Raw genomic sequence first — 27,585 nt, forward strand, 5'->3', positions numbered from 1 at the left:
GGTGGGGTGGCGGGGACTTGCTGAAGGGCTCCCAACTTCCGAAAGTCGGTGCTCCCCTCTGGGTCAGGTGAGAGAGCTGGAAAGCCTGCCAGGGGGTAGAGAGTGTCTGATCTCATGACGGCTGCTAGTGGGGAGGCCACAGTCCCTCTTGGAGGGCAGGATCCTCCTTTCTTCCAGGTCCCAGGATTCCACCCTGGAGGTCCCGGTAGGCCCCTCTGGGCTCTGGGCTGGGGAGGAACTCGGCATCGTGCGGAGGGCCCGGCCCTGCTTTCATGGATGGGGAACCCGAGGGGAAATGATTCACCCAAAATTACAGCTGGATGAATCCTAGGGAGAAATCACACCTCATATCTCAGAGTTGGGACAGAGCTGCGTCCCAATCATGCCGTATGATGCTGGATACACAACCAATCTTTCTGAGGTACACGTTCCACCATGTAAAAGAATATCTCCTTTTGCAAGGTTGTTGTGAGGATGAAATTACTATTTACCATGCCTCGTCTGTGGTAAGTCATCAACTAATCATCCTGCGAGCCCCACCCTCCCCTTACCCCCACACAGAGTTATTAGTCATTCCCTTCTCTGCCTGGTTCCCACAATACTTGTGTTTCTCCCTCTTGTAGCAATTTTCATTATTTTATTATACTAATTTCTTTAAGTCTTTCTCTTTGTCTCTGTGAGCACCTCTAGAGTTAGATCAGAGAGGATCAAACCCCCCTTCCGTTTCTGCTCCCCTCCAAGCCTGAGTCCCCAGACTCTCACACACTAGTGCCCATGCACACATACCCCCAGTCCATTCTGAGCAAGATGGCAGACATCATACGTCGCTGGCCAATGGCGGCAGAGATGGCGTCAGTAAAGTTGGGTACAAAGTCCTTGGTTTTCCGGTCCTGGCCTCTCCCCTGGGGAAGCAGTTCCTGTCCCCTCTTCCTCCGCGTCCTGTGTTCTTCTATTCTTCCTCCTCCCTCTTGGTTCCCCACTAAAATAGGAAAATGATCCACAAAGCTTTAAGGAGGCAAACAGGGCGGTTAAGGTCTGGTTTAGGATTTGAACTTTTAAGCACATTGGAATGGTTTCACCGAGCTTCTCGAAATACAGCCCCAGGCCCACATGCGTTAGCATCAGCTGATGGGCTTGCTGGCAAATAGTTCAGAGTCTGAATCAGAATCAGGTGGTGAGGACCAGGAATCTGCATATTTATGCACCCACAGTGGATCCAGACGGGAGTTTAAGAACAGATGGCTTGGTCTCAGGCTGCATAGTCTGGGAGACGAACCACAGGCTGGAGAAAGAATTTGGAGGGGAGAGCTGCACCGGCCTCCACTCAGCCCCCAGAAACACCCTACACCGCACATCCTGATGTGCAAAACTTGGCTTCTTTGAAGCAATGAGATGCCCGCTCACCTTTGTTCTTCCTCATCATGATGTTGTGTTTGCTGTTCATATTTAGAAACAAAGCAGAACAAAGACTTGAGTGCAGGTTGAGGACCAGCCTTCCCCATGACGCGCAAGCAGCTAAGTTACTGATGGGATTTGAAAGGCACCCAAGAGACCTCCCTGCTCTCTGAAACCCTCCCCCCGCCCCCATGCTGGCCGTGTGTCCAGAACTCCATCATAGGTACTGCTGGTGTTCTTTGAGTATGGCTTTGTGTTTTGGGGCTTCCCAGAAATGTCCGTAGGAGGGCCAGCTCAGCAGTGACCCATTGTTAGGCTACTTCTAATGACGTCCACAGCTTTTCCTAATCCCCCACTGCCATGGCATTCATCTTCTTCTTCTTCTTCTTTTTTTAAAGATTTTATTTATTTATTTGACAGAGAGAGATCACAAGTAGGCAGAGAGGCAGGCAGAGAGAGAGAGAGGAGGAAGCAGGCTCCCCGCTGAGCAGAGAGCCCGATTCAGGACTCGATCCCAGGACCCTGAGATCATGACCTGAGCCGAAGGCAGCGGCTTAACCCACTGAGCCACCCAGGCGCCCTCATCTTCTTCTCATCTACACTTGATGTATTGCATAGTGTTCTTGAAAGCCAGGTGACCTGTCTCTCTCATGCCACTTTCTATATTTTTCATTGTATATTAAGCTAACTTGACCAAAAAATTACCGTCATGCCCATCTACCTATAAGACAACCATTTTTAGCCCATAATATTTCTTTACAGTCATTATCGCAGGGCACGTAAGACTTTATACAGATGTCAGCAAGGATTGGAAGCTCTTTCTGCATTCTTTGTTTACCTGGTATGATTTCTTAAACATGTCTTCACGGATCCACTTAAACTTCACTCTTACCCTTCTTTTTTTTATTTTTTTTAAGATTTTATTCATTTATTTGACAGAGAAAGAGATCACAAGTAGGAAGAGAGTCAGGCAGAGAGAGAGGAGAAAGCAGGCTCCCTGCTGAGCAGAGAGCCTGATGTGGGACTCGATCCCAGGACTCTGAGATCATGACCTGAGCCAAAGGCAGCAGCTTGATCCACTGAGCCACCCAGGCGCCCCCACTCTTACCCTTCTTAATGGTGAGGTAATACCTCATCAATTGGATAAAGCAAAGTTTGCTTAACCAGTCCTCTTTTTCTGGGCATTTGGGCAATTTCCAGATTTTCATCACTCTGAATCACACTGTTATAAATATCTTTATACAAACGGCTTTTTTAACTTTTCACTTTTGACCAATTTCCTGGAGATGGCTTCCCCAGAAGGGCACTTCCCAGGACCCATTTGAATTGGAGCTCCTAGAAGTCAAGAACTACACTTACTGTTTCACTGACATTTTGTATCCCCTATGCCTATGTGTACCCGCTTTCTCACCCCAGACAGAAATTTGTCCATTGGGTGGTGTCTGCCTGTGCTGTCCGAGTTTGCAGGGAAGAAGAAAATAACCCTGTCTTTCCTATTGTCTTTCCTGAAAGGAACTGAGGAACTAGCTTTCTTTCTTTCTTCTTTCTTTCTTTCCTTCTTTCTTAGATTTATTTATTTGAGAGAGAGAGAGAGAGAGAGTGTGCACCTGCAAGTGGAATGAGAGGCAGAGAGAGAGTGAGAGAGATCTTGAAGCCGACTCCCTGCTGAGCACAGAGCCAGATACTGGACTTCATCCCAGGATCCTGAGATCATGACCTAAGCTGAAATTAAGAGTTTAATTGACTGAGCCACCCAGTTGCCCCAAGAAAGGAGTTGATGAACTTTATTCAAGAAATACATGAATCCTTGAAGGACTCAACTGCTCAGACATGTTGTCCAATGATGGTTGGGGAGGGCCCTCCCAACAACTGAAGAAGGACCCTCAGTGCACTGGGTTGACTGCCCACATGTCAGCCTCAGAGTTTAACTTGGTCCTTTTATTTCCTAACAGTAAATGATGAAGACAAAGAAAGCTTCTTCAGCCCCGGAAAAAAAGGTTCCTGGACCGAAAGATCCAAGACCTTTGTGCTGAGCAAAGGTGAGGTGAGAGTTATTTCCAGGAGAACAGGAATATTTCATTTTAAGCTATATTCATTCAATAAACAGATGATCAGAGACGAATTTCCCATTAGTGGGACTCCACCTGGGTCATTGGTAATGTGACAACTGACATATTGGAGGCAGCATGAGCCCTTCGAGTCCCAGCCCTGCCACTCACCAGTTGTGTATCAAAGGAAAAACCATTGACCTTAACAGTTTCCTTGGAAGCTATGCCATGGGAATAATGCTGGTCCTTAGGGGTTTCACAGAATCATTGTGAGATTCAACAATATGTACATGAAAGTGTTCATAAACACTAAGCAAATGGCATGGATCTCTGTTGTTTATTGGTATTTAGATTACCATATCATTGGCTAATTGGAGAATATTTACCTTGTGCTTTTGAATGGGACTGTGACCCGTATCTTTGCTTTAGAGCATCAGGTAACCTTGCTTAACAGCTCAACCAAATCAAGAGAAGTATGATTTCTGTCATCATGTGTTGAATGTTACTTTATATGCAAGACATCGAGCTTCCTCTGGAAAGAGGAGAGTCTGGGTACCAGACTGTTCCCCATTCATTATTTTATTTAATCCATACTACAACTTTCTATGAAGAAGGTATTATTCCCATGTAATAGAACAGAAATGACTTGTAAACGTCCTATTTCTGTACATGCTGTGTTTGAGGTTTGAACTTTGTCTCTCTCCAGGGCCTATCCTCTTGCCCTAATACCATGCTCTCCACCCATATGTGGAGTCTTTCTTTAGACTAGGTAGGTAATAGATCAAGGCACATAGATAGTGAGCACTGGAGGAAGGAGAAAGTACAAAAAAGCTTGCCATATGCATCAGCTAGTTCTTGCTGCATAACAAACCACCCCAAAATTTAGTGGCTGAAAATAATAAGCACGGATTAATCTCTCGAGTCTGTGGGTTGGCTAAGTGGTTCTTCTGGTCTGTGATGGCCTCACTCATGCTGCTGTGGTTAGTTGTGGGTTGCCTAGGGGTTGACTCATCGATCATGGCTGGGCTTTCTCACATGTCCAGCGCCTCAGCTGGGACAATAGGTCTAACTCAGCTCTGCTTCATCTAGCCTCTTATCCAGGAGGCTAGCCTGGACTTGTTCTCATGGTAGAGACAGGGTTCCAACAGAACAGAAGCAAGACTACATGGGGCATAGGCTCAAAACTGGCCCACTGTCACGTCTGCTGGCCAAAGAAAGAGTAAGCTGCCTCTGTTTCAGTGAATGGAAGAGTAGGCTCTTATTCCTGATGGGGGCTCCTACAAAGCCACATTGCAAAGGAGGAGATTCAGAGAGGACATTAACTGAGGCCATCCATGCAATAAAATCTACAGCCCAATAGTTGTGTCCTATATATCTTCTCTGCGTTAAGGTATCTAATACTCACAACACGTCTGTAAAATGGAAACTTCTAGTAGCCTTCCTTTACAGAAGGGGACATCAAGGTACAAATAAGTTAAGCAACTTTGCCCAAAGAGGCCAGATTAGACCCCAGAGCCCACTCTCTCAGCCATCCACGCCTCATCGTGAGATGTGTTTGTAGCACAGTCCTCCCCTGGGGAGGGACTGAAACCAAGGCCATCAGGGGAGACAGTTGCACAGCCCTGCAGGCGTCGTTGAGGGTGGCTCCAGCGGGTGGTCAAGTTGGCCAACTTATGTGGGCGCCCTCTCCTGAGAAGGCACTGAGGGAAGAGAGGTAAGCCGTCCTGGAGGGTGGCACCGTTCAGCTTGGAGCATCGACCCCCCCCATCACTGAAAGGCTTGTTTTGTTGCACTTAATTTTTTAGAAAGGTCCCCTGGCCGGGACTTCCCGTGTCTGGTTCAGTCTGCCAGCTGTTTGTCTGGGAAGAGCTGGGAAGCCCTTGGACCTCAGAGACCCGGCTTGCCACGTCAGCTCAGCATTGTCACAAAAATAGCCCTTCTCAGGGAAGGCAGGTACTTCCTCTGGCTGTGTTTCCCCCCTTCGCCCCGCCTGGCCTTCAGAAAGAAAAGAGACAAGAAGCAACTGCACAAAGATTGGGACTGGCTGTGAGGGGGCTTTATGGGGACTCAGCAGTAACAAAGGGAGGAAATGAATATGCAGTATTAGTAATTACACTGTACACATCCCAATTTGTATTTCAATATGTCATTTCCATAATAAAACTGCCAAAGCAGTAACTAATGACACGGACTCATGTCAGGGAGTTGGCAGAGGAAGGGGGGGACGGGGCTTTCTTCTCCCTAATAACAAAATTGCCTTCAGTGAGAGACTCTTTTTCATGGCAGGCTGGCTGTTTCCAAAGTAGGTGTATTCCAGAAGATTAAGCTGCTGCCCGAGCCCTCTCTGGAAAGGGAGCCCAGGTCAACTGGCCAACGGTTGGGAGCTCCCTGAGTTCCACAACTCTGGGGAGTTGTAGTCCAGGGAAGGGAGGCAGGCTGCGGTGCCCCCAGGGCGGATAAGAACAATGCGATGGGCTTTGGGATTTGTAAAGGGTGAGCTCGCACCAGCCTTGTGAAGGCTCCCCACCTCGTTCTGTTGCTGAAAACCCTATTATTGCATATGCTGTCTCTTCCACTAGATGCACCTTTTTCCCTTTGCCCACCTGCTTGTTCCAACTCAGTGTGTGGTCACCTCCCTAAAAAGCCAACCCCAACCCCGACCACCAGTCCTCAGATTCCTCTTCTGGAGAGATCTGCTCTCTACAGATTCAGATGACATCTGTGGCACTTAGCACACTCCATGGGAGTTGTCCCTTGTCTTGGCCTCTGCCCCCACTGGATGGTTAGACCCCCGAGGGCAGAGAGCCCCGGAGGGTGGTGCAGGAGCACCTGGGCCTTTCTGAGGAAGGAGATGGGGAGCAACTGGGGTGACCTTCTCCTACCCCCCACCCCCGCTGTGGCTAGGTGAGACTTACCTGGTTGACCCAAAGCGCCTTTCCCCACTTACAGATGGAATAGAGTGTGATATTCAGGAAAAAAAAAAAAAAACAGAAGTGGTGTCTGGGCATGAAAAAATAAGAGTGCCCATAATAGTGTGGTGCTTTCCCAATTACAGAGCTCTTTGTGGACTTACAACTGATTCTCTCACAACAGCACTGTGAAGTCAGCAGGCAGGTATTATAATTATTCTTGTTTCACAGAGAGGAAGCCAAGACTACAAGAATAAGGGATCTGTCCAAGGTCACAAAGGTGTGTGTGTGTGTGTGGAGCGGAGACCTGAACCCGGGTCTCCAGTTCTGATTCCAGAATCCTTCCCACCAATCTGAAATGTGTCTGAGGTGGTTTCATTCAGTAACTTGGTCACCAAGCTCTGACGTCTTCATAGCCCCGGAGCCGGAGGGCTTCAGCTAGTTTTACCTCATACGTTTCTGAAGAAACCAAGACAAAAAGATTTGAAATAATATATACAGGAAGAACTTGCCTTTTCTGAACCTGACACTGGGGTAATGTTCTTTAGAAATACCCTCTACTGGATTTGTTACAGAGCCCAAAGTCTGGGGCAGAATAAAAGTGAACAAAGGAGGATTTCTAGCTGAGAGACTCCTCAAACACGAGTTTTTTAAGTTAAAGACTTCATAATCTTAGTTCGATCTTAAATTCTCCAAGCTCTCCCTTTTCGTCCATTGTCTCATCCCCTCAGCCAAAAATCACACGAATGTCCTCTATTTTATTATAAAAAGATAAAACAAAATCAACCAATAAGCAAATAAGAAACATCTCCCCTCAGCTCTGCTTTCCTTTTCTGTTCTGCGCTAGACTTCTAGAAAGGTCTTTCTCCAGGTCTCCACCTCCCTCAAGTCCACTTGTCTGCTCCATCTGCAAAACCAGCTGCTTCCATTTGAACATCCTCTTCTCCGTCCTGGACCGTTAAATCAGCCTCCTGAGGGGTTTCCTATCCTTAGGCTCTCCTGACCCAGCCCTGCCCTCCCTGATGCTCACAAGCCGAGCTCCCCTTGGGCAGAATAAGGCTACATCCTAAAATGTCTGCCCCCTAATCCCTGGGACCTGTGAATAAATTACCTCTACGTCTCCTTTCCGATGTGACTAAACTAGGGATCCTGAGATAGGGAGTCCCCCTGCATTAGCCAGGTGGGCCCAGTGTAACCTCAAGGGTCCTCATAGGTGAAAAAGGTGGAAAGGGGGAGCGGATTGAAGACAGCGTGCTGCTGCTCGCTCTGAAGATGGAGAACAGGGACTACAGATAGACCAAGAAACGTAGGCAGCCTCTGGAAGCTGGAAAAGGCAAAGGAAAGGAGCTTGCCCTAAAGCCCCCAGAAAGAACATAGCTCTTTGGGCACCTTGATTTAGCCTAGTAAGATCATTTCTGACCTCCAGATCTGGAAGATAATAAATGTGGGTTGCTTCAAGCTGCTAAGTTTGTAGTAATCTGTTGCAACTGCAGTAGGAAACTAATACAAGGCCTTTCATCATGTTTTCCTGACCGACGCTGCCAGTCACGTCTCCTGGTGACTCCCCCTTCCCGCCCTCAGCTGCTCAGACTTCCTTCAAGAACACTATTCTCTTTCACACCTCTGTGCTTTTGCAAGGGCTGTTCCCTCAGACTCAAATGCTCTTCCCCATGTGGCTGCCTGTGAACTCCTCCTGGTCCTTCGAGACTGATCTCAGGGGTCCTCTCGGTGTGTAGCGGTTTCTGGCTGATCTAGCTGTCCCAGCTGCTAGGTACCTATCTCCCTTTATTTGAGCCCTTGAGGTAGAGTCTGTGCATTTCTGCCCGTTTTGTTTAGTGATGAACCCTTCACGTCTAAGTAGGCTTTCAACAAATATATGTTGAATGGCTGTGTCTTTCTCCTCTAATCGAATGGAGGATCCTCATACCTAAACTTTCCTTTCTTTGTATCTCAGGCCTCTAGCACAATGCCTAGCACCTGGTGACTCCTGAAATATATTCTCGTTCGATGAATAGCCGTAAACCATGGTTTAAAACTCGATTGCTCTAAAGTCTCATCTGGTTTCAGAAAAGTAAGTTTTTACTTACTTAGACGTCTGCCCTACTTTCTGGAAAAGCTGGCATCCTCCCCGCCGGACGGTACACAGAGCAGCTTGCACAGTTACCCATCACCTGTTCCAACTGCTGGTGCCCTGACCATGTGTCCCTGGCTTTCCCCCACGCTGCCTCACAGTTTCTGCAGAATGACCCTGTGTGGTGTCTGTGATTGTCCCCCACTCCGCCTAGAAGGCGGCCATGAAACTAGTCCTGGAGGCTGGCATCCAGTCCACGTCTCCTTATGCCAAAGCCATGATTCTTTCCACCCAGTCTTACTGCTTGTGGGATGACCAGCACTCAAGTGGATTTTTCTGTCTCCCTCAAAGCTTTGCCCTCTGCAAACTTACATGGACATAGGAGAGGGAGGGAAGAGGCGGTGAGGAGCTGAATTCAAGTCACAGACATGCTTGTGCGTGCATAGAATATATCCAGAAGGATACACCGGGAATCTGGTGGCTGGGTGGTGGTCTCTAAGAATGGGAAAGAGATATCCTTTGCTTACTGGGTCACTAGGTGTCAGGCACTATTTAAGGCACTGGGGTTATACCTGTGAACAAAACAGATACAATATATATACCCCTTTGTACTGTTTGGCATTTTCTATGACATTTATTTTTTTAAATTTTTTATTAGATTTTATTTATCCCTTTGACAGAGAGGGAGAGAGCGAGAGCGAGCACAGGGGAAGTAGCACGGGGAGAGGGAGAAGCAGATTCCCCTCTGAGCAGGAAGCCTGACACAGGGCTCAATTCCAGGCCCTTGGGATCATGACCTGAGCTGAAGGCAGACGCCCAAGTGACTGAAACACCCAGGTGCCCATTTTCTGTGTATATATTCTCTTTCAGAAATAAACACAAAACCATTTTAGGGCACCTGGGTGACTCAGTTGGTTAAGCACCCAAATTCTTGATTTCAGCTCAGGTCATGATCTCTCAGGGCTGTGATTGTGAGATCAAGCCCTGTGTTGGGCATGGGGCCTGCTGAAGATTGTCTCTCTCCCTTTGCCCCTCCCCGCTCTGAAATTGTTTTTAAAAACCATTGTAGGGACGCCTGGGTGGCTCAGTTGGTTGTGCAGCTGCCTTCGGCTCAGGTCATGATTCCAGCGTCCTGGGATCGAGTCCCACATCGGGCTCCTTGCTCCGCAGGGAGCCTGCTTCTCCCTCTAACTCTGCCTTCCACTTTGTCTGCCTGTGCTCGCTCTCTCTCTGACAAATAAATAAATAAAATCTTTAAAAAAAAAAAAACCATTGTAATAGATAGAGAAGGGGAGGGGCACCTGGTGGCTTAGGCTGGTTAGGTGTCTATCTCTTTTTTTTTTTTTTTTAAAGAGTTTATTTATTTATTTGACAGACAGAGATCACAAGTAGGCAGAGAGGCAGGCAGAGAAAGAGGAGGAAGCAGGCCCCCTACTGAGCAGAGAGCCTGATGCAGGGCTTGATCCCAGGACCCTGAGATCATGACCTGAGCCAAAGGCAGAGGTTTAACCTACTGAGCCACCCAGGGGCCCAGGTGTCTACCTCTTGATTTCAGCTCAGGTCATGGTCTTGTGATCCTCACATTGAGCCGCGAGTCAGTCTCTGCACTGGGCATGAGGCCTGCTTGGGATTCTCTCCCTCCCTCTGCCCCTCCCACTCCCCCCAAATAATTAAAATAAATAAATAAATAGAGAGGGGGGAATATCACATTCATACTTTTGAATACTATTTAGTTATTGAAAAGAATGCCAAGGTATATTTTTGTGTAGAAAAAATTACAATTTATACCATATGTTTTTATGCATAAAAAATATATATATACCCACCAAAGTCCATATGTTTATGTTTCCAAAGATGATGCAAAAATATTTGTGTTCTTCCAAAGAAGAACAATCTGGAAGGATTGTGGTGAGTGATCTGAAGGGGCGTGATGGGATATATGAGGATTGTACTTTTTACATGACTTATTTCTGTATCACTTCCAATGTGTTTATGTGGAAAAATATATAATTTTTAGATTAAAAACAGGACCCCAACACTCTGAGGCCATAGCTGGTCTCAGAACACAAATTCTGGCAGAAGCAAAGTTCTAGAAGTCGGTGAAGGCTGCTGCAACCCAGGTTTGGACCCGCCATCCCAAAGCAAGTCCTGGCTGAAAAGCTCTCCCTTTTCTTTTCTGGAAATTAAGAAAGGCTGCTGGCTTTGCAAACTGATAATGCTGTACCTGAAGATAAGCCCAGAGCCCTCAGGAAGGCTGGAGGGGGTAGGAGGGCCCTGGGCGCTGCCACAAGCCACATTGTTGGATGTGTCACCCAGACCCCTACTCCCGGAAACAACAATGAAAAGATATTGGCAACTTTGACATGGAGGAAATTGCTTTCTTCTGTAGGAAAGAGGAGTTCTGTTTTGAGGACAAAAAGCCACTTGCCCTGACAAAATGCTTAATTAGGAGATAAGCCAGGAAGCAGTGGGAGGGGTGTTGTTTGCCAGGGGTCCTGGGGAGCGAGCACACAGATGCTGTCCTGGCGTCCCACTGTCACCGCTGAGCAGGGCTTTGCGGGCCGCTGGAGAAGCGATGTGTGAGCGATTATGGTCAAGGTTCTCCTGGCCCTGGGACAAGCCATCTGATCTGTTTCAGGACCTCAGTTTACTCATCTGTAAACCTAGTGACTGTTGTGCCCACATCACCAGGAGTGGAGAGGGTCTGGCAGGACCGCATTTCAGGTTCTCAGCCTGGTGCCTGACACCACGCGTATCTGCTCCGGTGAACTGGGGTTCGTGCCACTGTGATCATGATACGAGCTGGCTGGAACGTGGGCTCTGGGGTCATGAGGCTGTAGGGTCAGACCACCTACATCAGGTTACCATGTCTCTCTCCACCTGCGAACTCTGGTGATTTCTCGACCTCTGTGTGCCTTAGTTTACTTACCAGTAAAATGGGGGTAAGGCTAGTCCTTACCTGATAGAATCACGGCTAAGAGTAAGTGAGCGGATACCCATCCAGCAGTCTGTGCCTGGCCCAGGGTGGTCCGGATCTGGCACACAGTAGGGGCTATTAACAAAACACAAGGTAAGTGTGTCCTGAGGGCACAAATTTCCCTTTCTCATCAGACATTCTCTGGTCCAGTCCTGTGAGGTTGGAAGAGCCAGGGAACGGGACATCCCTCTTCCTGTCCCCAGACTGGACGAAACAGAGAGACAGGAAGGAGGATTTACTCCACATCCCAGCTGCCCTGCTGGAGAGCGAGACCCACGCCGCCCATTTCCCTGGTTTCAATATCAACGTCTTCTCCATGTGGGGTTCTGAGGTGGCCCAGCCAGAGAGCCGGTGACATGGAATGTGTGCTTTCTTGCTGTGCCCCCTTGAGGAGAGCCCCGCGAGAGTGAGGATGGCAAGTGTGGGGCCTCCTGAGTGGAACGTGAAACTGGAAATGACCCAGAATCAGGGGCTGCCCCTGAAGCTGGCGAAACGGGATGTCTGAGAAGAGATGGTACGGGGGGGGGGGAGGGGGTCTGTCCCGGGGGGGTGGTCACTCAAGAGACTCAGGCTTGGCTGTTCCAAATGGAATCACTCCTCCCCAAAAGGGGTCGGGGAGAGGAGTGCTCCTGGCAAGCCGCCTTCCAGTGTGGTGCGCAGGATTGGGAGGGGGCGCCCAAGATACCTCCCTGGATCTCTACCAGCTGCCAATGTCACAGAGGTGTGATCCTTAACAGAGGCCACAGCACCTACATTACCCTCCTCGGACCCCCACATCCCAAGTGCAAATGGCCGTGAGAAGGGTCCAAACATGGGTCGTCAGCCTAAACGCCTTCCGCATCAGTTAAGAGCTAGTGAGGAATTAGGAGGCAGCTCCTTGAGAATTCGAATGGCACCTGAATTGTGGGGGCCCAGCACCTATCGGGGGGAGAGGGGGCGGGGCATTTTCATATACAACCACTGCGAGCAAATTAACTGCAGGGCAATTTGACAAAACCTTTTTATAACCTTAAAAATGTGCAAATGTATACCCGGCGATTCCCTTCCAGGAACGTATCCTAAGGAAATAATTAAGGACTTGGCGCAAAGATTTTTGCTACAGGATGTTTATTGTAACATTGTTTACAGCAGCAAAAAATATTTGGAAACAATTTAAATGTCTACCATTGGGGAGCCTGGGTAAATAAATTATGGTACAGTCATACAATAGAATATTGTGCAGCCATTAAAATATTGTAAGAGCATATTTATTGACCTGGAAAGATGTTCATGATTCATTATTGAGTGAAAAAAAAAGAGGTTACAAAACAGCCTGTACAGAATGACCTCATTTTTGGTTAACAAATACATATAAATATAAATATATAAAAATGCATTCATATATATAACATAGCTAGGGAGAACACTTTTTAAGGGAAAACTGCTGGAGATATATGTAATACAGGGCCTTATACAGAATGTTTCTGGATTAGGGTAACAAAGCTTTTCACTTAACATATTTTGACTTTACCCAAGGGGGGAAGGTAGCACAAATTAAGGGCCTGACGTGGGGAAAGTAGGCTTGTTTGTGTGTATTTATCAACCAAAATGTCCTCTGGAGCAGCCGGGACGCGGGTCATTTTTATTATTTTATTTTTTTCTTCCTTGTATTTCTGTGGTGATTATTCACTTACTTAAAAAATTTTTAAGTTATTAAAAAAAAAAAAAAGACTGAAGGAAATCCAGGTGAGGTGGTTGGAGGACCACGAGAGCCGGAGGGAGAGGACAGTTGACGGAACAGCAGAGCAAACACCCAGTTGCTTCAGAACCAGCTCCACACTCTCAGGGACAATGGCCGTGATCTCTGCCGGAACTCCCCGGGATACATGCCCCCGATCACCAGGCCCTGGTATCTATAGTCATGACTCCTCAGGGCATGTGGACCGTGTGGACACATGCTAGACTTCACTTCTGCACAGACACTGCTGTGTGCTGGCAAGCTCTCCCAGGACACATGGAAGAGACAATGTCAACCCAAGGAACAGGATAAGATTCAGAAAAGAGAACTGCTGCCTGGTAACATCTTGCAAATATACACGTGTTTATGAATTCATAGAGTGAGTCTTTCCCCTTCCCCCGGGTTTATTGAGATATAATTGATAGACAACATTGTGTAAATTTAAGGTATACAATGTGATGGTTTGAGATATATATATATACATATATATATATATTTTTCAGAATAATATTAGTTGGGCGCCTGGGTGGCTCAGTGGGTTAAGCCGCTGCCTTCGGCTCAGGTCATGATCTCAGGGTCCTGGGATCGAGTCCCACATCGAGCTCTCTGCTCAGCAGGGAGCCTGCTTCCTTCTCTCTCTCTCTCTCTGCCTACTTGTGATCTCTCTCTGTCAAATAAATAAATAAATAAAATCTTTAATAAAGAAAAAGGAATAATATTAGTTAACACACCGTCACCTTACACCTTGTATGTGTGTGTTGTACTTCTAAGATCTACTGTCTTAGCAACTTTCAAGTATACAACAGAGTATGGTTGAATACAGTCATTGGGCTCTATCTTAGATCCCCAGAGCTTAACTCCCCTTGGAAACTTGTACCATTAGAACCCCTTCACCCATCTCCCATACGCCCCTGGTGTCCACCCTGGCAAGCACCAATCTGCTCTTGGTTTCCAAGGGTTCAGTTGTTGTTGTTGTTGTTGTTTATATCCTACATATAAGTGAGATAATCAGGTGTTTGTCTTTCTTTGTCTCACTGATTTCACTTAGTATAATATCCTCCAATTAAGTTTCATTCACAGATGGTGAGAATTTCTTTTTTATGGCTAAATACTATTCCATTTATATGCATATATACCATGTTTTCTTTTTTTTTAATTTTTATTTATTTATTTGACAGAGAGAGAGATCACAAGTAGGCAGAGACGCAGGCAGAAAGAGGGGGAAGCAGGCTCCCTGCTGAGCAGACAGCCTGATGCGAGGCTTGATCCTAGGACATTGAGATCTTGACCTGAGCTGAAGGCAGAAGCTAACCCACTGAGTCACCCAGGCATCTCTATATCATGCTTCCTTGATCCATTCATCTGTGGATGGACACTTAGGGTGTTTCCATATTTTGGCTATTGTAAATAAGGCTGCAATGAACATGGAGGTACAGACATCTCCTTGATATAGTAATTTCATTTGCTCTGGATATGTGCCCAGAAGTGAGATTGCTGGATCAGAAGGTAAGTCTAGGTTTAGTTACTTGAGGAACCTTCTATACTGCTTTCTCTAGTGGTTGCATCAGTTTCTGTTCCCACCGACAGGACAGAACTTTCCTCTGGGCCCTTCCCTCTTCTCCACAACCTTACCAGCACTTGTTTTCTTGTGTTGTGGATTTTAGCCATTCTAGGTGTGAGGTGATATCCCATATGGTTTGGGTTTGCATTTCCCTGATGATGAATGACCTTGAGCACCTTTTCATGTACCTGCTGGCCATTTGTGTATCTTCTTTAGAAAAATATCTATTCAGATATTTTGCACATTTCTTTTCCTTTCGAAGATTTTATTTATTTATTTGACAGACCGAGATCACAGGTAGGCAGAGAGGCAGCCAGGGTGGGGGGAAGCAGGCTCGCTGCTGAGCAGAGAGCTCAATGCAGGGCTCGATTCCAGGACCCTGGGATCATGACCCAAGCCAAAGGGAGAGGCATTAACCCACTGAGCCACCCAGGCGCCCCCTTTTGCACATTTTTAATTGGACCCTTTGGGGAGGGTTGCTTTTAATTTGTATGAGTTCCTCATATGTTTTGGATATTAACCCCTTATCAGGTATATGATTCGCAAATATTTTTCCCATTCCATGGGTTGCCTTCTCATTTTGTTGATTTTTTCTTTTCCTGTGTAGTACAGAAGCTTTTTAGTTTGACAAATTCTAATTGTTTTTCGTTACTTTTGTTGCTTGTACTCTTGGTGTTCTCAGATCCATATTCTGCCTTCTCTGACATCATTCCAGCAGGAGCTTTGGGGAGCCTTTTTATAACCTGGCCGGGTTAAACATCAATTCTCCCCATTTGGCCTTGACTTGTATATGTGGGGTGGGTTACAGTTTTACTGTGGTGACTGGCTGAGGTGGAGTGGTTATTATCTAAAAGTTTTTGTCAGGGCGCCTGGGTGGCTCAGTGGGTTAAGCCGCTGCCTTCGGCTCAGGTCATGATCTCAGGGTCCTGGGATTGAGTCCCACATCGGGCTCTCTGCTTGGCGGGGAGCCTGCTTCCCTTCCTCTCTCTCTGCCTGCCTCTCGGTCTACTTGTGATCTATCTCTGTCAAATAAATAAATAAATCTTTTAAAAAAATAAAAAAAGTTTTTGTCATGCCAGGCTGTCCCTTTTCTGGTCCTTTTGTCTGGCCTTTTTCCGTGTGCACTTGGTGTTTCCAGGTTGCGGGTTTCTTCAGCTGCAAGAGAGATAAATAAGGCAAAAATAAAACCCGAGAGCTCACCACGGTGTTGTTCCCTGAATTCTGAGATCCCTAGCCATTCTGCCTTTCTCTTTCTGCCTCAAAAAGTCATCTTCTTTAAATTAAAAAAAAAAAAAATGATTTATTTATTTGAGAGAAAGCGAGAGAGGGAGAGGGAGAGGCAGACTCCCCACTGAGCAGAAATCCTTATGTGGGGCTTGATCCCAGGACCCCAACGTCCTGACCTGAGCCGAAGGCAGACGTTTAACCCACTGAGCCACCCAAGACACTCTAAGAGTCTTCTTATGTTTTTCTTCTCTATAATGTTCAAGGTTCTTTGTTGTGTTAGTAGAAAGAATAGAGAAAAAGTGTGTCTACCCCATTTTCCTAGAAGTGGAAGTTCTCTGCCCCCCCCCCATTTTTACTTATACCTTTTAACTAATGCAAAGACCTACTGAAATTTTGGTATCATGCTAACTTTTGGCATAACTCACCAACATTTTAGGTGATCAAAGTCCTTTGCTAATGGACTATGAGTCTTTTTTAAAAAAATATTTTACTTATTTATTTATTTATTTGACAGAGAGAGGGAGCACAAGCGGGGGGAGGGGTGTAGAGAAGGGGAGAAGCAGGCTCCCCACTGAGCAGGGAGCCTGATGTGGGGCTCCATCCCAGGACCCTGGGACCATGACCTGAGCCGAAAGGCAGATGTTTAAGCAACTGAGCCACCCAGGTGTCCCTCCATGAGATGTTTTGAGTTCATCTTTCCAGAGAGATAATCAGGCCTAAATTATGTAAGGATCCTCTCTAGGTAAATCTGTTATCACAGTAAAATTAACCCCATCAAAGGATGTTACATCTTAATAGTTCAAAGGGGGGAAGTGGAGATAGTTCTATGCCCAGGATGGCAGTCCTAAAAATACCAACATGACTAGCTGTTGGGTTTTGCTTTAGCAGCAAAACCCTGGTGGCTGGTGGTGTCCCCCAGAATTAATTATCTGCAACCCCTTCCCCCAACCATTTGGGTTTGATTTCCCAGAGGTATTGACCAAATTCCCATTTTGTTTCCTTCTGCATAGCAAGTCACAAAAACCAAATTAGGAACAAATCTCTGAATATTATTAATAAAGGAGGAGTTTCCTTTGAACTAGAGTCTTTTTAACTGTGTTTCCCAGAGATTTCCTGTGTAGCTTCAAAAGGAGTTCATGACCACTTTGATTAGGACTTTATTTCAAGCCCTAATGGAAATGGGCATGCTCTCAGAATATCCAGCAACATGACTTGAACCACTTATGTCCCCTTGTAAAAAAAAAAAAAAAACAGTACAGCCCCTCCTTGGGATCCACACTAATAAAATGATTTTCTTCACTGTAGGTGAGAGCCAGCTCTTTCTCTAGCTCTGAGCCCTGTGGCAAGAAAACTTCTGGAAGCCAAAGATTTTTGTACTGTTACCTAGTTGCTCTTAGGTCCATCCTTATATTGATCACACATGGACAAAAAGCTATCTGTTGCAATTAGATTTTTTTAATTGCACTATTATTTCAGTCATTTAGGGGTTTGGAGAAAGATGGGGGGCGGAATGGCTAATTGAGACAGATGGTCAATGCAATTATCACTTGAAAAACAGGTTTCTCCTTCAAAAATGACAACAGCAGTGGACTCTCAATGGCAGGTAAAATTTGGAAAAGATTAGGAAAGGAATACCTTAGAGAAAAAGAACAGGTGCATCAAGGGTGTCCCAGTTTGAGGCTGGAGGCCTTCGGCTTTTGAATGACACCCTCAAAATAGCCCATTTGCAATTCCATTTGCACCCAGGGACTACGGCAATGGTCAGTGTTGGTTACCTTGAAGAAGGACCCAAGAGAGAGTGAAGGTAAAATTTCCCTCCATTCTTCGAAGGGAAAACAAAACTTAAAGGAGCGAGTATGTTGTGCTTTTTAGCAAAACAGAAGTATATACATACCTAAGGAGAGGGCAGGAAACCCACAAGTCTCAAAGCTCTCCACCCTGAATGAACACGGTTGTTCCCCTTTAGAATCCTGGGAACAGACAGAAAAAGAATCTTAATTCTCTGAGTGTCTGTGGAGCGAAGGCCAGAATTTGTACAAGGGAGCCGATCACAGAGTATTATGAATAGAAGTGACCACCTGCCCTATATCCATCATAGAGGTGAAGAAACTTAGCCTGGAGAAGTGCAAGGACCTGCCTAAGATCATGACCAGTTAGTGATAAAATCACAACAGGAATTTAGCCCTTTCCTTTATACTATGAGTAATCCTATCTTACAAGGCTTGGTCAAGGGCTCAGAGAGAAAGGTGAGATCAAGAGGGTCGGGAGCCCAGGCTCTGAGATCCGGTTTGCAATGCTGCCCCACCCCCATTATCTCTTTTTGCGGCAGAGGGCATCTGGGGAAGGCAGCAGCAATGAAATCATAATGACGGCTACTTACTGAAGGCCTCATGCGTGCTGGGCCCCGAGCTAAGCTCTCCGCGGCCATCATCCCATAGGAGCCTCACAATCACCTTGTGAGCTAAGTACAGTCATCATTCCCATTTTGTAGATGAAAACCTGAGGTTCAGAGAGGTCATAAACTTGCCCAAGCTTATATATATCTAAATAAATGGCAGAAGGAGAATTGGAACCCATCTCTGCCTGGCTCCAAACCCCAAGGTTTTAACTCTTGTGCTGTATCATTTCTCAAAGCAGACGGCCCTCTGAGCTCTCCGAGTCACAGTAGAGATTTGGGTGCCTGATTAACTTAGATACGCAAAGGAAATGAAATCTGATTGGTGCTAACTTAGCTGTTTGGGGATGGCGGGGACAAGGGAGGAATGGTGCTTCTCGAGGGGGCCAAGCTCTCTAGAGATGGTGGCGAACCCCTCGGTGTGGCCCCAGGACACCAAACTGGCAGCCCTGTCAGCTCCGCGCTGAGCTTGTCTGGCGTGGTGGCTGCGATAGGGCCCAGCTGAGCCCTAGGAAGGCAGAACCTTGGGCAGATAAGGCTTGTTCCATGCTTGTTTTATCTCCATCACCTCCTGCACAAGGGTTGCCCACCCGGAGCCAAGCTCAATTTCCCCTCCATCGCCCTTCAAGATTTTAGGTGCCCTCTGGCAGTAATTCTCAAACGTAGCTGCACATAGCATTTAAAACTAGGAGTATCTGAACCCCATTTCCAGAGATTCTAACTTAATTGCCCTTAATCTCCCCCCAATTAAAGTTGCCAGCAAAATACAGAATGACCATTTACATTTGAATTTCAGATGAACAACAAATAACCTTTTGGTTTAAGGATGTCCCAAACATTGCAAGGGTCATACTTACACGAAAACATTGCTCCTTGTTCATCTGAAATTCAAATCTAACTGGGTATCTTGCATTTGCATTTGATAAATCTGATGGTCCTATTCCTAGGTTGTTTTAAGGCAGAGCCACTGGCTGAGAACCTCTGTCCTATGGAACCAACAATCCTTCTAAATGGACTGTGTGCTGCCTTTCAGAAAAGGTGTGCTTCACAGCCTTTGGCCCCGGCAGCTAATACATGTGGTTTCTCAGCACCTCTTCTCTGTCCTCTAACTCAGCATCAGAGTGAATTGTGTAAAATCGAGGATAGACCATGAGAGGCTAGCCTGGGGGAGATTGGTGATGTCTGATGAATTACACTGAAGCTTCTTCCTACTCCCTGAGCGGGTCCTGCGTGTTAGCTCCTAGTTGTCAATGTCCATTGCACACTCTTGTGCGCATGGCATTTTTAGGCACTGCTGGAAATGCTGTGGAAGCTCTGGAAAAACTCACAGCCTGGGGAGGGAGAATCCAAGTGTCCTTTACTGGAGAAATTTTCAGTGTATAATCGAATAAGGATTTGGAATAAACACCCTTGCTATGCACATCAACCCAATTAGCAAGACCACATAAACTACCACCCGACAAACGTGCACAACCAAATGTAAGTGAGATAGAAACAGGAAGAAGGAATGTTCCGCTGTGTCAGGCTGGAGACGATGCCGTGCCCACCTCTGCCACATGCTAGCTGTGTCCTCTGGGGCAAGTCACATCTTTTTCTTCAGTCATCATTTCTTCATCTGTCAAATGGGGGTGAGGATAATCACTCATGGAATGATTACAAAGATGAAATAAAGGTGTGGTTGGAGACTAGGGCCTGGGCTATCATAAGCATTCTACGAATACAAGCTCTCATTCCGGCAGTATCCCTAAAATAACATGGGACCCCATCACGTGTTTGTATAATAAACTCAAAAGCACCCACACCCAAAGGTTGTAAAATTAAAACGAAACAGATGAGAAAACATTTTCCTTAACATCAATTCAGTCTAAGATTTGCTAGTGCCCAGTTCTACCCAGACTTTGAAAAGTGACCAGGAAATGAAGAGAGAATTTCCCAGTTCTTGCCTCGGCGCCCTCGGCACTAGGGAGGTTCTACTCAATTCAACTTTAACAATGATGCGATTAAGTATCAAAAGTCCAAGACAGATTCTTGCAACTGTATACCAACATGTTATTCTCCTGTGCCGGCCTGTCTGGGATGGGTGTTTTCAGGGTGTAGTTATATGGAAATAGCCTCTGATTACATTTCTGACTTCTCCAGGTAGGTTATAATTTTAGACAGTTGTTTTGACGTGAATCTTTGGCAGACCACACATACCTGTGAGACCTTCAGGACTCCCTGAAATAGGGTGACATAAATTTTTTTTTTAATTAACTATTCCGATACATAATGTAGTATTCCTTACTTATTACTGTGGAAACACGCAAAGGGCCAGTTGTGTGCAAACAAAAAATAATTTCCAATGCAAGCAAGAAGAGAGAACAGGAAACAAGAAGGCAAACCCTTCCTCACTCTTGTTTATGATTATTTCTGTGATGTGTAAAAGGATGTCACAGTTCTCTGGAGGAATCCCATATTCTGGCTCCAACTTAAGGTTCACATTTCCTTTTCTGAAAGACACAGGAGTAAAGAGGCCTGTTCTCTGTGCACATATGGGACTATCTATCTATCTCTCTGTATGCTTACAACCGGTCCTCTCTCTTCTACGTATATACCTGTGTGAGAGGTAAGTCCCATGAGGGTGGGGGTATGACTCTTGGCTCACTGCTGTGTCCCTGCGCCTAGAGCGAGCCCGACACGTAGAGGGCTATGTCTTCTGATGGAATGGATTAATCCATTTGTTGAGTATGTGCTCATGTATCCATTATTCCTGATAAATACACCAATTTGTGACTCATTGACCTTTTTAACCCACGAGAAGCTCTGGATCAGCAAACAGTGAGGGCACCTTGCAGGTCTCACACAGGAGAGATGGAGAAAGGAGAAAGAGAAAACAAGCTAGGTGAGGACACTGATGCTGCTGTGCCCAAAGTTATAAATATTTATCCAGAGTTACCCAGCAGTGCAGTGGGAAAGCTGGCCCAAAACTCTGGGTTTCTAACTCTTTCCCCACCTTTTTGTCATTGTTTTTATTTCCCCTGAAGATCTTTCAGGACTCTCTTCACCTGATACTATGCTGGTATGTGCACAGCACTTTACAGTTTCCAAAGTTCCTTGTATGCACCCCATCAACGAGGTCAACATTGTTCTTCCCACTTGGGAAGAACATTATTCTTTCCACTAGGTGAGAATCGCAAGGCTCTGAGAGGTTGAGTGACTTACAGCTAATAATCAGGAGGAGGATCCTTTGCTGCCGTAATACTACCTTCTCCTTCCACCTCCTGATGCCTAATATTTCACCACTGGAACTTCATTCCTTTAGCTTAAAGCACTGGCTGCCATCTTTTAATTCCAAAAGCCTTTGGTAATGATCCTATCCTAAGCTGGTGTCAGTCACTGGTACCTTAATATACATGAATTTAGAATCTTTGCTGAAAGCATTTTTTGTAATACAGAGATGTTAAAGAAAAGAGAGGCCTGAAGGACCTCCTTCTGCTAGAAGAAACCCTACAATGAGAATTTGTATGTTGCGGGGGTAGTGGTGGTGGTGGTGGCGGGAAGCTCCATATTATTCCTACTTTGGTCTCAGGCCATTGCTTTCATCATCTGGTGATTTTTGAAAAATTTCCAGCAGAAGCATCTTATTACCAGATACGTAGAGCAGTAAGAACAGGGGAGAGAGTGACCGAGCCTCTGCACTTCTGGGGAAGGGAACCTCAACCATGTGGCTCAGTGGGTTTCTGGCTTCTGGACAGACAGCATTTTGATATTTAAACTTTAATGTGAGTGACTCAGGAATAGTTTTGCAGACAGTGTCAAATGCCTCCTCTTGCCACGCTGGAGCAAGGAAGCCAGGAAGGACAGGCACCAAGGTTCCAGCCAGGCAGGAGTGCATTCATTACCTGACCCTCAGGGCCCAAGCCCCCATTCTGTGCCATACACACGCTGTGCGAGGGTGCCAGGGGCTGGGGATGTCAGGGAAGGAAGGCGTGCTCCCTGCCCTTGATGAGCTCATAATCTAATGAACCCTATAAGTACTGGGTGTTGCATAGGAGAAGCCCAGGAGGTGGCTGAGACAGGAAGAGCCTGGCAACCTCAGAGGTCCAGGAGAAGGGAGGCAGAGTCCAGAAGAGCAGAGATAATGCCCCAGGAGCAGGTGACACCCGGGTGAGCTCCAATGTAGGGTGGAGACTATTTATCCTCTGTCCATGTCTACACCCGCTGGTGACTGTGTGGGTGGGGGTGGGGCATGGGGAGTGGTCAGAGGAGGCCTGGTCAGCACTTTTAAGGCTGTTCCAGGAGCCAGTGGGAGAGGCAGAGCCACACTGCTCTCCTTGTTCCTGCTATTGTGCTCATGTCTTATTCCTGGACTTCCCTTGAAGCCACTTCTCCCTCCTAGGAGGTGCAACCAAGATAAGGGCTCCCAAGGAAAGAAGAGCCAACTCTCAGCTTACTGATGGACAATCCCTTTCCCAAGGAAAAGGGGCTCAGGAAATCTTGGGTAGGAAAGCTCTGGGGTATTAGGACTCAAGTGACAATGCGGGGGACAGAAGATCTATAGATGGTGTTTGTCAAGCCTGAGTAAAAGACCACAGGTCAAAGAGCGGAGAAGAACCTGGCCTGGCCATGCTGGCAAGCTCCAAGCTAGACGTTGGAGTGGTGGACTCAGTCAAAAAAGGCTGGGGAAGGGAGATGGGGTAAGGAGGAAGATCAGGGCTTAGAAGCCTGGGAGAGCCCAAATGGTCCAGGACAGCAAAAATCCCATCCAAATGCAGAATGGGGAGGTCTGAGGTCACTCTCCTTGTATCTCAGTAATCAACTGGTCTCCATGTACCTGAAGACAGAATTAACAGGCAAAACAAACCCTTTTGATGGAAGCATGTAGAATGGAGGGAAAGAGGGGTAAACGCAGGTGAGAGTGATCTTGCTTTAATATGCAAACAAGGTTGATGGAAGGATATGACCAACAGGCAGAGAGGCCAAGCAGAAAAACAGAAGTTTGGGAAAACAGGACCCTGATGGAATGGGCCTCCAGGTTATCTTGGGCATCTGGGAGCCTCTTGGCTGGCCTCACTTGGCACTGGAAAAAATCACTGCTTTTCTTTCAGAGAGTTGCCATATTTTCCTCAGGCCAGCTGCCTTCTCATCTACTACCTGTTCTCTGCAAAAATTGCCAGCAAGTTTCCAAAGCAGCCTGTTTCTTTACGGAGTCAAAGCCCCAGAGAAAGTGAGGTGCGAAAGGCTTGACTCGCTCCTCCTGGGAGGCAAAGCTAATGGGCAATGGAGCTGAGCTGGGAAGCCAGCGTCCTGGATGGCTGTCCTGTGGAATTACCCCTGAAACGCCACTCTTTCTGCGGGCACCAACTTTATTAGAGGAACTGTTAATTGAGGGATGGTGTGGGAAGGGGGAGAGAGCAGTAAGAGGCAGACATGATTTAACACTTGATGGGCTCTGGAAAAAACCAACAAAACCCAACAAGGAACGGGGCTTGGAGCTTTAGCTTGGCACATTCCTCGTTCCACATACATGTTACCAAAATGAATATATGCAAGTGTACTATGTGTGGGCTAGAGTCTGAGGCACAATAGCACAGACTTAGTGAAACAAAAAGGCATTTCTCCTGCCTCCACTGTGTCTCTTGTGGTGCCATTGTCTGATGCTAAGAACTCACATAATAACAAAAAACAATGCCCCTATGAAGGGGGGGAAACTTGATTTGGCACCAGCAGTGGTGTTTTCCATGGGAATGGTGGTGGGGGCTGTGGCTGACTGTGGGAATAGTGCAAATCAGCACTTTTTTGTCGATTTTCTTCAAGCCATTGTTTATCTTGGCTTTGGTCAGATCCGTGGCCCAGCTTGAAGATTCCCACTGGGCTTTCTGAAGCTCACAGACCTATGAGAGATGAAAAAGGGATAAATAAATAATTACAAAACACCCTATTCCACCACCCCCTGCCCTCGCCCCCCCCCATCCCCCCCGCACTCATGGGTGAGGTGTGCCTCTCCCGGCCAGTGTGTATAGACATATGTGTAGGGCACAATACTGCATAGGTACACATTTGGTGTGCCCACTGGGGTGAAAAACTCAGGTTTTTTTCCGGCTTAGCTGGTTCACTGTCTCACTATCATTTTTCCCTTGGGTCAAGGGAGATCGGGGCTGTTTTATACAAATGCTAGTTTTTGTAAGATGGCATTAGATAAAACTTGTTTGAGACTATACCTTCCTAAAGTCCTTACACTTACAGGCTTTTAAACATGTGTTACTCAGGTTGTGGTCCCAACAGGAACAAAAAGTCAGTAGTTGTTCTGATAATGGAAGGTGAACTTTTATTTCATAGCTCCTAGGAGCCTTTATTCAATCCTAGCTAAAGGATGCAAAGATCAACCATGCAAAATTTGTCTCAGGACCGAAAATGGACAGACAGTATGTGTAGTAGGATTATATTATGGTTCGAAACGTGAATACATTTGGCTTTAAAATGCCAATTACTGATTGCTCCTCTCAGCAGCAGGTTATTATATTCTGAAAGTAGACAAGACTTTCTTAAAGGTTCCGTGAGGGTATGTGTTCTCTAAGTTTTACATAATGAATGTTTTACAAAGAAATGTGCTTTCTCTCTTTTTTAAAAAAGTTTCCATTTCTAATAAGGGTCTTTCCAGACAAATGCGTATGAAGCGGCTTCTGAGCACGATGGCTGGGTTGCTCAACTGCAGGGGGCAGTATTTAATGTGTCTTCTATGTAAATGGTTCCCCTGAAGGAAAATTCCAGTTGGCCTTGCAAGGTGACAATATTTAGATGGGTTTGTTGCAGAGACGTTTTCCAACAGTGCAGAAGAGCCTTGTTTCCTGCGGCTTGTCCCCCACCCCACCCACCCCTTAGATGCATGTAGGGGACCCAGGTTTTTATCTGGTCTGGATTGAAAGAAAAAGATCTTACCATGGGTCAGGTAGTGTGCTTAGTGCAGATATGATTTAATCAACACAAGAAACTTATCAGAGTTTCATGGATGGGGAAATAGGCCAAGAGTGGTTAGGGAACTTGCCTGAAGCTTCAGGGAACAGCCTGTGAGCTTCAGAGCTGAATTTGAAGCCTTTCTCTGTGACACTCCCTAATGGGCTTCAGTTATCCCTCTGACTCCCACTGTACCTCTCCCAAGCCTGGAAAACATCCCTGTTTCCCCGCAGATCCTGACTAGGTGATAGCGGCAGTAAAAACAACAATGTCAATGGGTAGGAGTCTTCAGAGCCAAAAGGCGGAATTCAGCTGGGGTGGGCGGTGGGGAGGGGGCCGTGTCCCAAGCTGCCATTTCTGCTGCTCTGTCAAATAAAAGGGTGCCAGGTGCGGAGGCACCCTAGTGTGAGCTTTGCACAGCTGGACCAAGGCTGGGAAGAGGAGTGTGGAGAGAGATGCTTACATCTCCTCCCCCTTCCTGGAAAATAACTTTGCATTTGAAGGGAGAAAGAAAGAGTGAGTAAATCTGTAACTGGGATTTGGTGGCCTGGGGATTTCATTTGATCCGGTGAAGACACATGCCTGTTCCCGTCTGTGTGCAAGGGTGTGTGAATTGGGGGAAGGAAACTTCAGGATACATGTGATGGGGTTTTTTGGATTGGGTTTTTATTTAAAAAAAAAAAAAAAAAAAAAAGTCCTAGCAGCTACTATTTAATGGGGACCCACTCAGTACGTGCAAGGCATTGTGCTGGACCCTTTACGAGGTCTTATTTTTATGTGAAGAAAAAAATAGCTTACTAGTTTGTTTTTATGCAGGTCCACTTAGAGGCATCGAGTATTTTTTCCATTCGTGTTGAAATACAGCGCTCTACTCTGAGGTAAGATTTGGGGAGAGGCGGGGAAGGTGCGGAGACGGGCAGAGGGCGGTCCCTGCCTCGCTTGTCTCCACCTTTTATTTTGACCGGTCCGATGGCGACAGGCTCGCACTAGGACCCAGGCGCCAGAGCGCCTCCGTCTGTCCTGTAGGTTCATTCAATCTCCCATACACACAGACCCACTGCGAGACCGACACACACTCACACACACTCACACACACAACTGAACGCACCGAGGCTCGGGAAGTCAGGTCGCCTCCTAGCCTCGGCGCCTCCTCCGCTCCAGCCAGCCGGGTCTCCTCTGGGGACCGGAGCTCGGCCGGGCAGCGCAGCCCCCAAAAGAGGACCAGCTCCGCGGACCCCGGTTCCTCCATGGGCAAACGCGGGCGGCCGCGCAAGGAAGCGCGCTGTGAAGGCGCGGGGCTGGCCCCCGCCGCGCCCCCGGCCGTGGCCGCGCCCCAGCCCCCGGCCCAGCCCGAGGAACCCGCGGGGGCCAAGCTCAGGTGCCCCTTCTCGGACATTTTCAACACCAGCGAGAACTCGATGGAGAAGCACATCAACACTTTTCTGCAGAACGTGCAGATTCTGCTCGAGGCCGCCAGCTACCTGGAGCAGATCGAGAAAGAAAACAAAAGTAAGTTTAGGGGCCCCGGCTCCGCCTCGGCGCCCGGCTCTTTCTTCCTCAACCACTTGGGCGACCCCTGTCGCCTGCTCGGCCCGCGCCCCCCTCCCCCCAACACACACATCCAGCCCTCGGCTGTAAAGCCGATGACACCGGAGAAAGGACACGCACGCACAAAGCTGCTAAAGATGTAACAAAGACGAGGGGGGGGGGTGGGGGGCCTGTTGGTGCGTCCGTCTGTCCGTCTCCCGGAGGCTGGGAGGACCCGGGGAGCAAGCGGGGGAGTGTTGTTTGCTGACAACTGAGCCCAGAGCTCATCTCTTCGAGGTCGCCTTTCTTCCTTCTCCACCGCCCCCCCCCCAGCCTTCTCGGGCAGACAAGTGTTGTTTTTCTGTCGCTCGTTCCTGGGTGGGGTGGGGATTAGAAGCCGAAAGTTGGAAATCGTAGGCAGAGCTCCGCGGTTCGAGAAAACACACACATACACACACACACTCACGCACACACATACACACAGAGACACACACGACAACAATAACAACAACCACCACCACAACAACCAAACAGCCCTCCGCGGCGTGGGCTTGAGCTGGCTGACTCGGTTCTGCTTCTCCCTCTTGTCTACGGTGCTTTTTTCCTCCCCTCTCGCGGCAGGGCTCAGGCCATCGCGTCCGCGGATACAGTCCCCCAGCACCTCGGTTGCCCTGGGGTGCCGCCGCCCCCCTCCCCCAAACAGGCCGGCTGGGCCAGGCAGCACCAGCAGCTCGCCCCGGACCCGCCGTCCTGCGCCCGGGAAACTTGGCGAGGGGGACACAGCTAAAAGGAAACTTTGGGATCTCGCAGGAAACAATAGTTGGG

General features: G+C 47.3%; 1 protein-coding gene and 1 long non-coding RNA gene across 2 annotated transcripts in view; one reads left to right on the forward strand and one right to left on the reverse strand.

Annotated features, from left to right (window-relative positions):
* Positions 1–27,585, reverse strand: part of LOC309859477 — a 173,127-nt gene that overhangs the window by 20,421 nt on the left and 125,121 nt on the right. The window lies entirely within an intron of this gene.
* MXI1 (MAX interactor 1, dimerization protein) overlaps positions 26,236–27,585 on the forward strand; it is a 59,837-nt gene continuing 58,487 nt past the window's right edge. The window contains exon 1 of the mRNA XM_082720185.1: positions 26,236–26,742. Within this exon, the coding sequence (XP_082576311.1) occupies positions 26,481–26,742 (262 nt within the window). The 5' untranslated portion in view covers positions 26,236–26,480. The remainder of the gene's footprint in view (positions 26,743–27,585) is intronic.

The sequence above is a fragment of the Mustela nivalis genome, assembly GCF_964662115.1.
Source record: "Mustela nivalis genome assembly, chromosome: 2".
NCBI classification, from domain to species: Eukaryota; Metazoa; Chordata; class Mammalia; order Carnivora; family Mustelidae; genus Mustela; species Mustela nivalis.